Here is a 13,689-nt window from a genome sequence, read left to right as displayed (position 1 = left end):
CACATGATTTAAGACTGATTAAATCATTTTAAGAGCAGGGATCATCTGATTTTAATGCATCAATGCCTGCACACACCATAAACAAGAAACACACATAATGTCTGGAAGCCACACTGCATGCCTGTGCAGAAAATTCAATGCCAAGACCTCCAAAGTCACATGGTACATGAAATGTGATGAGTGACAACAAAGTTGATGACTCTTCAGTGGGAAAAATATTGACAACTGCAAATCAGCAAAGAAAGAATGTAGATGGAAAAGAACCATGAAAGAAAAAAAAACCCAATTATAGCCAACAGACTGAGGAACAAAGCCCATACTTACGTGATTTTGCATTTTACCACCTGTTATAAAAACCATCAGCACACGACACAGAAACACTATATTTCATGTTGTGACATACCAAAGCATTTGCAGACCTACAGGAGTAATGAACCACAACTTTAAATGACACATACATAACATTTCTTTTCAGCTTAGATCTTACTACCCTTCAAACATGTTTCACAAAAGAATAAAAAAACAAAAACCGAATGATTGCAATTATTATTATGTTTTTTCAGAAGATCATAGGAATGCAGTCAGAACAGAAGCCAAACCCAGAAGTCGGCTCACCATGGTTTGAGGCTACATGTAAACATTTTAAGCTCTACTGCATGTGGACCTTTATCCTGAGATTTTTGATCCCATGAAATAAAATGAATTCTAAATAGCAAACTCTTTCTACAGTTTGTTTTAAGGAATAACTAAAAAAAATGTTTTGAAGGGCTTAGCCAATTTGGCAACAAACATTCTAAGAACAATTCATACACTAATGAATAAGGGTTTCATGTTACACAGAATTCACCGCTTGGTACAAACCTGTTTTAGGTTCATGGTTCAGTGCGATTTCATTACAGCAGGGAAAACCTGCTGTAATGAACTTAAGAAATACTTGTTTCTGTATTATAAAGATATAGATGTAAAATAAATTTTAAAAAAATCAACAATATAACATTATAACAATCATAATGAACTAAATCCTGTCTAAATCCCACATTGTCTACTACCGAGCAGTGGGGTAAGCTTCTTATAATGGGCCCCCCATGTTCATGCCTCCAATCTAGTTCCATAGCCAGAAATTAATTTTTAAGGAGAGTCCGGCAAATTTCAAGGCAGGTTCAAACTCCTTATTTACTACCTGGCTATATGCCAGGTGGAGAGCAAACAAATTTTTGGGGGGTCAAAGCCATAATTTTACTAGATGGCTACATGCCTGCCCTGACTCTTAACGGTTAAATGTTACAGATATACTATGCATCTTTGTGAAATATGCTAAAGGAACACAATATTCTCCTTAGCCTCGTCATAAAAAAATAAAAATTGAACACTGAGTAAGACAGATTTGCCAGCCAAATAAACGCTATATTGTTTGGCATTTTTTCATAATGCAATATAACATGCTTCGGTAATTTAAACCAAAGGATCAATAACCTGCTGATCCTCCCCACAAAAGGGCCCATAAACCCACCATGGGTGCCCGTGTTTCTGTTGGCCCTAGGGAGACTGCACAGGCTCCATTACCTTTAGTTCCGCTAATGCTATCGAGTAGAATTGCATATTTGCAGCTATAGTCTTAGTTTTTTTTAAACCGGTCTGAATTTCCTGGCAAAAGCATCTTAGATACCAAAGGAAAGACTATTTTGCAGAGGCTGTTTCTGCCAGACTCAGGTCTTACACACACTCAGATGATCTCATTTCAAATGAGTTAGCATACTGGATGCGTTTACACCAACATATCCGAGTTTGGTAAAATAACGTTGACAGTCTTATCAACTATTCTCTCTCCAATTCTAGTATAATTTATTTGGAAACTAAAATGTTCCCAGAGCGCTGATTATGGCTGACTGTACTCAGCATTAGCCATAAACAACTCAGTGCCACATGTACCAAATTGTTTTCCACGTTGAACATTTACTAGTGAATTTAGGTTTTGCCCATGTCAAGCACTGTATTCATTTGTTTCATTTGTACCGGACTGAAAATAATGTACTGAATAGAACACAACAAATATGTTTATCATTACACCCTACTAATGAGCCAATTAGAGATTACATATACTTATTCTTACATTAAATATTTAACAAGCGTTGTATCCAAAATAAGTGATGATAATTTACAGCTTCACGCCTTTAATAGCTCACACAGCTGAATCTGTGCCTTGCTTGTGGGTACAAAAGCAGATCCTCTCCAGACATGGCAATCTGCAGTGTTTTGGCCATCATTAGAGTTCTTTCACAAGCAGTAAGTAGTGAGAAGTATTTAAGGAAAATGAAATACCCTGCTGTATAAGCCATTTTTGAAATGCTGGATCTTTAATAGCCAAGCCTGAATGTGAAAAGCATGTGTACTCCTCCAACAGAAATAAATCAGTTTCCAAACATTTTAAAGAGTTAGTCGTATAACAATGTCCAAGCAACCACAAATGCTTTCTAACCAAAGATAATCGAGTATTATGGTTTTCTGGTAACAGCTGAAATGTGCTTTTCATCTGTTTTTTCTGAGAGTGAAACTAAGCCACAGCTCATTTTAAAGACACACAAACAACTATTTCAGAATCTGTACTTCTACAAAAGGAGTCAAAATGACTATCCCTTCAGCAGAGTACTTCACAGATCGGCATCATCAGTAAAGCGTATGCCATTAAATTCAATAAATTAGCTACAGTGTAAAGTGTGAATTAAAAACAATGTGCTTTCGATAAAACCCTAAAAAGTTGTTAAGAACTCCAGGTGCTTGCCATGTAGCTGTTGGCAGTTTAACAAACAGATTAGCCCAGTTGCTGTTCTGTGTCAACACAGCAATGAACACTGCTCAATGTCTACATGCTCAGACATCAGGTAGCAAAGCTGTGAACGCACTTTTCCGCAAAGCGATACAATCCTTGGCTCAAGCCACAAGCCAGCCATGACAGTTTAGACCCGCAGGAGTGTTGAGGGGGGGCTTCTTGTAATATTTCTAAATTGGCTTTATAAGGGTCATCTGGTGCCTTGAGAAGCTCTGTCCAATGTTCCATAAAGTACTGTGTTTTGGTTATTTATTATTTTTATAGACAAATATTACTATTTGCCCCTTTGCACAAACAGTAAACACCAGGGGATCTTTGGCTTTCTAAACAATTTATAATGTTTAGAAATAACTTTCACCCTGAAAGACATTAACATAAAGCAGGATAAAACTGCATTGCCTGTGATGACGTATGTAGCGCTATTCTGTAAAACCAGGAGATCTTAAGAGGTTGCAATGGTTTCTAGCCATGTTTCCCCACCATGAAATACCCAGCACATGAAAGAATTATTATTAGAACAACTAGTTTTCATGAGGAAGATACAGATTACTTTTAATCACTATCAGCCCTGGCAGGTATAAAAAGATTGTTTTCACAAACAAAGCTGCAAAAAAACATGCGTGGGAAACTCAGTGTTTATCACTATGTTGCAGTAAAAGAATCCTTTCTCTCAACACTCTATACGATAAAGCTGATACCTAAAATTAAGCTGTTATAGTTTCATGGTAATTCAGATTTTATATCCATTTGGCTTGAAGTACTTAATCAAATAGACAGGGTAGTTCTTGCTTCCCACACTAGTCTCCAACAAAAATGATGGCCATTTAGTGAACAAAAAGCCAAAACTTCAGTGGAATATTACAATTTATAGCTATTTAATAATATCTCTTTTACACACATCTACTGGAATTTCAATGAAACATTAACAATACATACTACACCTGCTACATTTCATGCCCATTATTATATACATATGTAATCCTGGTGTATTATATGAACAAAAAATACATTAAGAAATATATATGTTTTTGTACTTTTTTATATTTCAAAAAGCCAGCCTGTATCATGAGGCACTGGCACATACATGCCACTTCTTTCTTGCCTCTGGATGCAAGAAGGCTAAATGGTTAGCAAATGTTTGCTGTGGGTTTTCCAGACATTTACAGTAACTATCATCTGCAGCACACATTAAACACAGAAGTGTATTAAGAGGCAAGGTCGAGAGACATAACTGAGCAAGAACTGAGAAACACGAACCCAAGCAAAGCCAGAGAACTTTCTCTGTGAGCCATGGGAGCAGTGCTTGTAAGGTAAGGTTAAGCCCACAAGGACTTTACAACTCTGATCCTGTTGTTCAAGCTACAAAGGGGTTTTCCCTCCCAACCAAAAGGGAGTTGTCTGACGATCGTTACCTTTCCTATGGCATGTTTTCGTCATGACACCCCAACTCCCCAGTGCAAGATCAAAGGCAAATGAAAAATGGACTACAGTAGGTGACTTGAAGCCAGAATCTGAATGTAAGAGGCACCAGAGTACAATAGCTAGTGGTACATTTTAAACACTTTCACTTTACAACTGACAATGTGGTTGTTTAAATCAGTTAATCAAGGCAAAGCAGAACTTTACTGCCTCTATCCTACACACCACGTTCATTTTGCATGACAGGACTTTCATCGCACAGCACATTCCACTACCCAACAAATAAACAAGCAGATACATCAAAACTTAACTCCGTTAAAGAAAAATAATTTTATATAAATACATTTCAAATAAAGTTAGTCATTGTCACTGTCAAATACATCAATGAGTTAGATTTTTGGGAAATCTGTTTCACTTTCTCTCACATACGAAATAAATAAATAAATATGTAGATTCGGGGGCTTCAACCAAAACAGGCTATAAATAATTTCAGGATAAACCTAGAGATATTTCTGTATTGATATAGAAAATAATATATTTTTAAATCATTTTAAATGTGAATGGAATATATTTTTATCTTCAAATTTTAAGTTGGCAAAAAATGCACATATAATTCCAATTACTATTTGTTCATGAGTAAAGTGTTAAAAATACGCTAAAAATTACAATAAAACTTGATAAAAAAAAATCAGAAGCAGAATGAGTAAATCCTTGATGTTTTAGATTAAAAAAAAAGACAAAACTAAAATAACTTGAATCTGACCTACTCCTCTTAGCTTTAAACAATTTCAAGACCAAACTACCCTATCTATCTGATTGACGAAAAAAGCTTCACTTGGCCAGTTCATGATTATGACAGAAAATAAAACACGTCTGAGTTAATCAGAGAACCGGTGTTCTCTTAAAGGTAATGAACATAAGACAAAAATTGAAACACATACTTCTGACATTACCAACATTTCATTAAAATAAATCAAACCATATCTCATAAATTACAGGTCAAGCAAACATATTATTTCTTGTTTTAAAAATAGAAACCGTGGATGGTAATTCCATAAATGGACAACAGTCCCTTTTTGCCTTTTGGGGCATCTATATATATATATATATATAGCATTTCTGTGGAAATAATTGAAGGCAGCGGATATTGTTTCAGCTTTGCTGCTTTAATATTATGCAAAAAAATGGCTTTAGAGCAGACTACCGAAAAATCATTAAGAAACAAATATCATGGTTTGCATGGCTTAAAAATATTTAGCGTGGAGGTTGACATACTTTAGAATGAACTAAAATGATGCCTTAAATACACAATATACAATAAATACATTTGAATATTTGGAGAACATTTAAAAATACTGAATAAGCTACATTTACATTGTCCATTTTAAATGCAATAAAAATACACTAGTAATAACATTTGTGGTGTGCAATGGTCATTACCTGATAATGTTTATACTGTATTCACATCATTAATTTTAAAAATTTTTAATTACTTTTTTGGAATACTTCTTCTGGAAAATATTTCTAAGATTATATATTTTTGTTTCTGGTAATATTCTGAAACTCCAGTTTGTTTAGCTTTTAAAACAGGACACATAAAAACTTCTCATTTACAATGTCAAACCTATACTTCTGAGGACTCTACATAATATATATATTTTAAACATTACAGACAAAATCCAAAGAGGCTCTAACACTAGATGTCTAATGGCAGATATTTTTCCCACATACAAATGTGTGTAAATAGTGAGAGTTTACTCATGATACTCAATCATATTTGCAACAGTTCAAATGGAATCTAGAAGGAGGCCAAATTTATCAAATCTATCTGTTTATCACACGGAAAATGGCAACTTCTCCAATCTCACAAATTTAAACTATTGGATTCAGGGTTAAAATATAATTACAAAAGTCATATGAAGGGCATTCTTTTCATGAAAGAAATGTTTAATTTGTAACTGTATGAATATGTATTTTTAAGAAGATACAGTATCTGTTTCTTAATATTTTAGAGGCCAATAAGAGTATGAACCATCCAATAATGTGCTTCATCAAGGCCAAAGCAAAACTTGATTGCATTGGGTTGCTTAACATTTCATGCAAAGGTTACAGTAAACAATGCATTCTGATTTCATATAAGGGCTCAATATATCAAGTTCTTATTCAGGTATTAGTGTCATTATCCAAGTCATTGTTTACACTGAACCTTTATTCAGAACATAAATGCAGCTTAGCTGTAATAATTCATACTTTTTTGTTAAAAATAATTAATTGAAAGACAACTCAGTAAAACACTCACTGATTAATATTGACACTTTCAAGCAGACTTAGTTTCAGCATGTAGTTATCACTAATTTAATAAAATTACTATTTTATATTATTATAATAAAATTTGACAAGGTAGAATCTTAAAGAGAGACAAAAAGGTGTCTTTTTGCAACAAAATAACAGAGCACATCTGAATACTTTCAGTCAAGTTCGCAGTAAAGTAGTTCAGTCATGGCCTTGCACAACCTTTAACTTGACCAGAACGGAAAGTTATGAAGTTTATGAAAATATATTGTACAGTTTAATCTACCAACCTATAAAAACACTCAAACTGGTGTAATGTTTTTTCCTTAAAATGACAATCAATTTGCTGTCAAAATTGGAATTTTTCATGTCTTTTTATATAGATCAGAGACTTCATAAACAAACCCATACACAATATACCATGCCATTCAATGCCATTCAATGCTTAAAGCAGATTCACAAAAATGAATTTGCATGATCGAAAAACCTTGTTATGTATATGAACCAGTCATTTGAACCACTTGCAAATACCTTTTCCAGTAATATTTAGAGATACTCTACTCACCTTTGTGAGGGCTCACTAACAGTATTCACTCCTGGGAGCCCCCCTGGAGCTTGTCCAGGGAGTTTGTTTTGTCCGTTTTTGAGACTCTCGACATGGCCCTCAAAAATACGCTTCTCCCAAGCCGGCTTCATGATGGAAAAAATCCACGTCCACCTCTATAATGAACGGATCCAAAATGACAACTCTAAAGCACTTTCCGAGCAAGAAGCCACACAGAACCAGCCCTGAGGGAATCCCCCACTGCAATCAGACAAAGAGGAAAGAGCCAGCTTGTAGCGGGCAAGTTTGGCTAACTTTGCTCCTCAGTGCAGGACCAACAGCAGTACATGCCAAAAGCCACCCCTCCCCCCTCCACTTTCCTCTTTCCAAATTAGAAAATAAAGGGCAAGGACGCAGGAGGACCTCTTCAAAGGAGACTGCACCAGGGGCTGGAAGAACATTTAAAGGAAAGAACAGGAGGAAGAGCAAAGGACACTTGACCAATCGCAGTTGTGGGGGCCCACACACTGAGAGCAACGCTTACAGATATCCCCATTAGCAGTCTCCCTGCTGGGTCCGAGCCTGGTGGAACCTCTCAGTAGGTGTCTAAGCACTAACATCTGTATCAGTTAAAGATTATCTCCAGAAAACTGCTTCAGATTATTACAATTTTGCGGTGGCCAGTTGTCTAAAGCCGCTGTATCAGCAACAACAGACTGGAGCAATTTCATCACATACCTTGTGAGGGAATGTCAGCAAACAACAATATGCCTTCAGCTCTATAGCTGCAAATTTTTGAGTAAAAATATCCCTAAGAATTCTTACTGACCTGCTATTAATTCAAAGAAATTGATCATTATTTTTTAATTCCTCAAGAAACAAAACAGAAACTAGGCAGCTAGCCTGAATATATTTTGAACCTCTTACGGTTATCATTTACAGTTTTTTTCCATCCACTACATCAACATTCATTCAAAACTAAAACCTAAAACGCTTTTATGTTCAAAAAGCCTTTTATGTTGTCAGTCGGAAACACAATCTCTATAATAATGAGGCTACTGCTACTGCATTAATGCACCTTGAAAAATTCATCTTGCCATCTGTAGAAAAACAACAGCTATTAAGGCAACTGACAGTGTTCTCAATGTAAGTTAAGCAACAACATCAGTAGGGTTCTCTAAAAGACTGAAATCTTATTACAGAGTTAGCAACAAAATGGAAGAAATTTAGGTAAATTAACACAGTTTGGTGGGATTTTGACAAACCAAATGCAAAACACAAGCACTGCTGGGATTATCCAAAAATATAGCACATCAGAAAAAATACATGTAATAAACTAGGGCAACTAAAAAGGTCATCCTATTACACAAACAGTGTGTTCTTGAGTCCCAGAAGGAGTTTGAATTTAGTTTGCCTTTGGAATCCTTCCCATCATTTGTTATAAAACATTCCTCCAAAAATCATGCTCTACAAATTACTTAACTAAAACAGTAATAGGAGACTAATAATGACTGATAGTGACTGACTGATGAAATGGCAATAAAAAGAAATTATAATCCCAACACCCCAAGCTCCTAGGTGAAACAAAGCTCTCAATGACAATCAACAGTATTTATTTTTGGCCCATACGTAAGAGGATACCATTAATATGACACATCTCAAGCCAAAATATACAGCACAAAACAAAATGTCCTCTTTATGGCACAAACCTCACAGAACCAAAAATGCAGGTATGTGCATTCCATGTATGTTTAACTAAACTATGGTATTATTTTTGATACTGAAAATATCAATCGTAGCTCTCAGATTATTAGAGTTCTTGTAGCGATATTTTGTCTCATATAAAAGATATGTCTTTTCCTTCATGTGCTGGTTGTGTATATCAGTGCCACACCTTTCTTAATTACAATAAACCGAAAACACAAAAATAAACTCCAGCATGGCCACTGGCCACGTCATGTTGGCCAGACGCCTTTTTCTAAGTGTTAAGTTATAAAAGGCTCCCTATTCATAAGATCAGTTTTCCAGAAAATTCTTAGTACAGCTGGGAATGCCACTCAGGGCCACGGCCCCAGTCAGCCAGAAAAAAAGAGGCACTGTTCATCTTACGACAGGTTTAAGCAGGCATGTGTGAAGCCATTACCAGGATTATCATTATGATTATATTAGTTTCATTTGTTCACTGACTGTAGTTGGAATGAATAGCTGTGTTTTTTTTCTTGCCGTTTTCTTGTCAGGGTTTTTTTCTTGCAGTTTACATGTTTAACCCTGCGATGTTAACTCTATGGCCATGGTATTTATTGTCCCTTGCTTGCTGTCTTTTAGAATTCACTACAGGGTGTGATGATTTAACTAGTTTGTATGGTCTTCTCTCTGTGTCTTTGCCCTTGACACACTGTGCAGCATCACACGTGACCTCATAAAACTGGCTTAAAAAAGCCACAAGCTACCATAACACAAAATACAAATTCCACCACTGCAACATGAGTACCCACTGCATAGGACAATTCACTGCCTCTTGTGTGTTTGAATATCTGTTCAGCAGCGTATATGTTTTTTTGTGTTTATGGGGAAGAAAATCCAAATATTGCTAGACCATTTTTAATAAACAATGAAAGCTAACTTGGCAAACCAATATAAAATCTTGTGAAATTTTAGGTGTGTAAAATAGAGGTTTATGATCAACAAAAACGCATTTTGACTAGTATTACTTAAAATTATTTTCATAAATTATTTTTAATTGACATTTAAAATGCTTAGTAACATTTAAATATGAATGCATGCAAATTATTACAATTAAGACATAAAATAAACAAACATCACACTAATCAAAAATAATCTGCTCTCCGCATCAATACCCATTATATCAAAATTATGTGTACCATCAAGCTCTTTTATGGAGCCACACAAAACCTCAGAGATTGCAAATGTTCCCTCAATGGTCAGCTCATGGAACTGACAAGTTTATTGGTCCTGACACATAGGGTAGGGTCCAATACTCACACATGGCACCTGTTGGACAACAAATTAACTTGCACTCAGAGGTTTATAAACCCAGACAGATTTATGTGTAGTTTATCAAAGCAGCCTCACATGATTATAAACACATGATTGTAAATTCAGAGTAAGGGGCTGTTTTGAGATGGAGTAATAAAAAAGCAGATAGTGGATAGACAAGGCAGGTCTTGCATAAATCCAATGACTGGCTGAAAAGAGTCATCAAATTAGTACATATGGGACCTTTACATTTGGGTCTACAAGACAAAACACCAATAAATCACACAAGGGATTTCATATTTTTCAAGCTATGTCTACAAGGTATATGTGACCCTCTCACTTCCATCGACAAAAGGCCGAATAAGTATGTGACTGCCTTGCATTTGAAACTCACATACACACATATGTTCATCAATTACCTCTATAAAATAGAGTAAAAGTACGCTAGATCTTTAAAGGTGATCTTTAAATACAAAATTATGTGAACTAACATAATAATATTGATCACAAGCACCACAATGAATAACAACGATGCTGTGAAACACAAGAAGAAAAAAATATTTCCAGTGTCCTTTTATCCTTTGAGTCTAGAAGACCATCCAGTTCACAGTCAAGTAAAAAACAGTGCTCTCGAGTAATAGCTAAGAATAATAACAGGCTTCATCACCCACAAAAGCCTTGTGATACCTGCAGCTGGTGGTATTTTAATCCCCTGCAATATGTGCCACAGGCCACACACTCAGCACTACAGCCATGCACTATGCGTCACCAACCCTCTCCCCCTGCTACAAAACTGTGTTTGTTATTCATAAAATTATCTAATGAATATCATCTAAGTATTTTGGGTTTCTATACTTGATAGATCTCTTCAGCAGACAAGCATTCTTTCTAAGTAGCTAGAGAACGCCCCCAGCTGCCTGTTCCTTATCTAAGTCACACTGTTATCAGCGTTCCTCAGCCATTACTACTATTGCATTTGTTTTTAATGAGGCCCGTCGCCCCATTTTCAATTAATTCAATGACTCACAAAAGTATTTAGAGCTTTGAAGGTCAGTAACACAGGACCTTAGGAAAAAGAAACTTTCTACTGTACAATACTTCTAAGCAAAATAGCAAAATAAACTGTTTAATATATTAACGCATTTCTGAGAAAAAAAATCTAAAATATAATTTTCTGAGAAACATCAGTTAAGTACTTGCACCAGCTGAAAACCAAAACCGTATTCCAAAAATGTGAGTCAATTCATGATGCATTAAAATGACGAAACATTAAATGGCAGGTGTTAAAAGTTAGCATTTTAATGCAAGATACGTTTCTACATAAAACAACACAGTTTACCTCTTGGCAGAAACTTTCAAACCCTTCAAATGAGGCAATGACCTTCATCAAAATCAAAATAATGTTATGAAGGCTCTTCTGGAACTCTTTGATTTTGAGCTTTACTGCCACCTATTGATACAATACAAGATTTACTGGTAACGAAGGCACCATCTTTCAAACCATTTATTACAATGATTTCCAACCATAAAAGTCCAGTCTTGCTGTAAACAATTAATAAAAATCCATTAGAAGAGTTGTAAAAAATAGTTTCTAATCTTATTTGGATAGACTTTATAAAGAATATTTTAACATCTAGAACGACAAAAATAACAAATAAGTATATTTGCCATAACCAAACAAAATATTATATCCTGTTAGCCCAAATAACTGGAACTGCCATAGTACAGTATACATCTTTTCCATTGTTCACCTACTAACTCGTTTGTGGAATTACATGAACGTTTAATATCACTGTATTCTGTGGGAAGTAAACTACCCATAGTTTAATGTTCTGTGTTGTGCATGTTTCCTCCAACAGTACAAAGGCATGCAGTTAGACTAAATGTTGTCTCAAAATTGCCTGTTTGGTGTGAGTGTGTGCCCTGCAATGGACTGGCATCCCATTCAAGGTGCATCCCAGCCTTGTGCCCTTTGCTGCCTAAGCCAGAATATATGGTTAGAAAGTAGATAGATGGATGGATGGATGATCTTTCCCATAATTCTTTTTCTTCTGTGCATGTTTGGCTGTTTTGTAAAAACAAAGGTGCATACTGACACCTGGTGTACTGAAATATAGAGCAATACCCAAATCTTTTCTTCCATACCTGTCATATTTGCTAGGGCATTTCAGGCAATCCCACCGACCTACACTCCTATACCGAATCCTCACAAATAAGCCACATCAGGGCTACAGATTTTAACTGTTCATCTACAGCACAGGCAATTATGTTCTAATCCATTCTAATACATGCTGGAAATTTCACATCAATTCCCATACATATTCATATATATCCTTCACTACAACTAGACAACTGGAAACCTGGAGTTCAGTTTATGCTGGAATATAGATAGCACAGAGGATCACCCAAGGAACCTAAACCACATCTGTCCATTGCAAGAATAATACACTAAAATTCTAACATGCATATACACCACCTATTTCCTGTTGTTTGTTAAATTGTCTCGTTAGAAAAACGATTCACCAAAGCTGTCGTTATGTGCGGGTCCTTCTTCATTTAAACCATACAGCACTTCGGCTACTGAGGGGCAAACGGCTTAAGATTTGACTTAAGTTGCGGTTTTTAGATGCGACTGTGATGTCGAGCTAAGCAGATATTTTGTAAGAAAGGATAAAAAAACCTGTATTAGATTTTATTGGTTTTATGAGGAGAAAAAAAAGCGAGTTACCATGTTACACTGTGAATTACGTTCATTGGAGTTCGTAATGATGCCGAACATATAAAAATTGTCATTATGCTATATCTTGATAAGAAATACGACTGAATACTGGCAGGCGATACTTGAATGTTACTCGATGTACTGATGACATCATGTGTTTAACAAATAGTCCAAATGAACGGCAACATGGCTAATTATCTGAAATAGCTACTTTCTGTGGTAATTATAGAAATGCTCCCATGTTATAAATTGTGGTAAATACGTTATAATAAAGAGTGAATTTTTAGTTAAAGGGTGCGTGTACGCTGATTTTGAGCACAGATGTTTTTGGGTAAGTTTTTAATCGGTAGTTCACTAATATTCCCCTACACTTTTACAATTATTAAGTAATGAACTGCAAGCAGAGGAGCTCTAACTCTATACCACAATTCCAGCAATATTCATCAACACTGAAACATTTCTTGTGTAATGGGGGGTGAATGATCCCTATGGATGCGCCCGTACCCTCAAACACTAGGGCTTCTCACGTTTCAGGCATCTTGCTACTTTAGACACAACGTTTTCCTACCTGATGGGACCGAATGCCATTTTATTTCGTCGTCTTGGACGAGACTGGCTTAAATCACCTCCATTTAACGATACGGAGATGTGAATAAGCTCAAACGCAGCGGCCGGCACGCGCTGTTCCCGCCATCTGCTGCGCAAGTAGTTCCGGTGGGTTTCTTACCACCGGAGCGGATGACCATAGACGCGGACGCACGGAGAACGTATGCGTACGTTTGTATACATACGCACGAGGAATAGGTAAGACGCCTTATGATTAGTATTCACTTAGGGGTTACTCTATTCAGTTAAAGCATCCTGCTTCAAATGCAGTATAAGTTTTGAGTG

At 35.9% G+C, this 13,689-nt stretch overlaps 1 protein-coding gene across 3 annotated transcripts in view; it reads right to left on the bottom strand.

Moving 5' to 3' along the window:
• Nucleotides 1-13,638, bottom strand: part of rbm20 (RNA binding motif protein 20) — a 49,095-nt gene extending 35,457 nt beyond the window's left edge. Inside the window, exon 1 of one of the 3 annotated variants that reach the window (XM_048987244.1) lies at nt 13,367-13,638. In XM_048987244.1, coding sequence (XP_048843201.1) covers nt 13,367-13,386 — 20 coding nt within the window. In that variant the 5' untranslated portion in view covers nt 13,387-13,638. Of the gene's footprint in view, nt 1-7,103; nt 7,537-13,366 lie in introns of those variants that run through there. The other 2 variants (XM_048987242.1, XM_048987241.1) reach the window with 2 other exon arrangements.
• Nucleotides 13,639-13,689: the final 51 nt, after the last annotated feature.

The sequence above is a fragment of the Brienomyrus brachyistius genome, chromosome 20 (assembly GCF_023856365.1).
Source record: "Brienomyrus brachyistius isolate T26 chromosome 20, BBRACH_0.4, whole genome shotgun sequence".
NCBI lineage: Eukaryota > Metazoa > Chordata > Actinopteri > Osteoglossiformes > Mormyridae > Brienomyrus > Brienomyrus brachyistius.
Note: the sequence above shows the minus strand (reverse complement) of the source record. Positions and strands in the feature narration are given on the sequence as shown.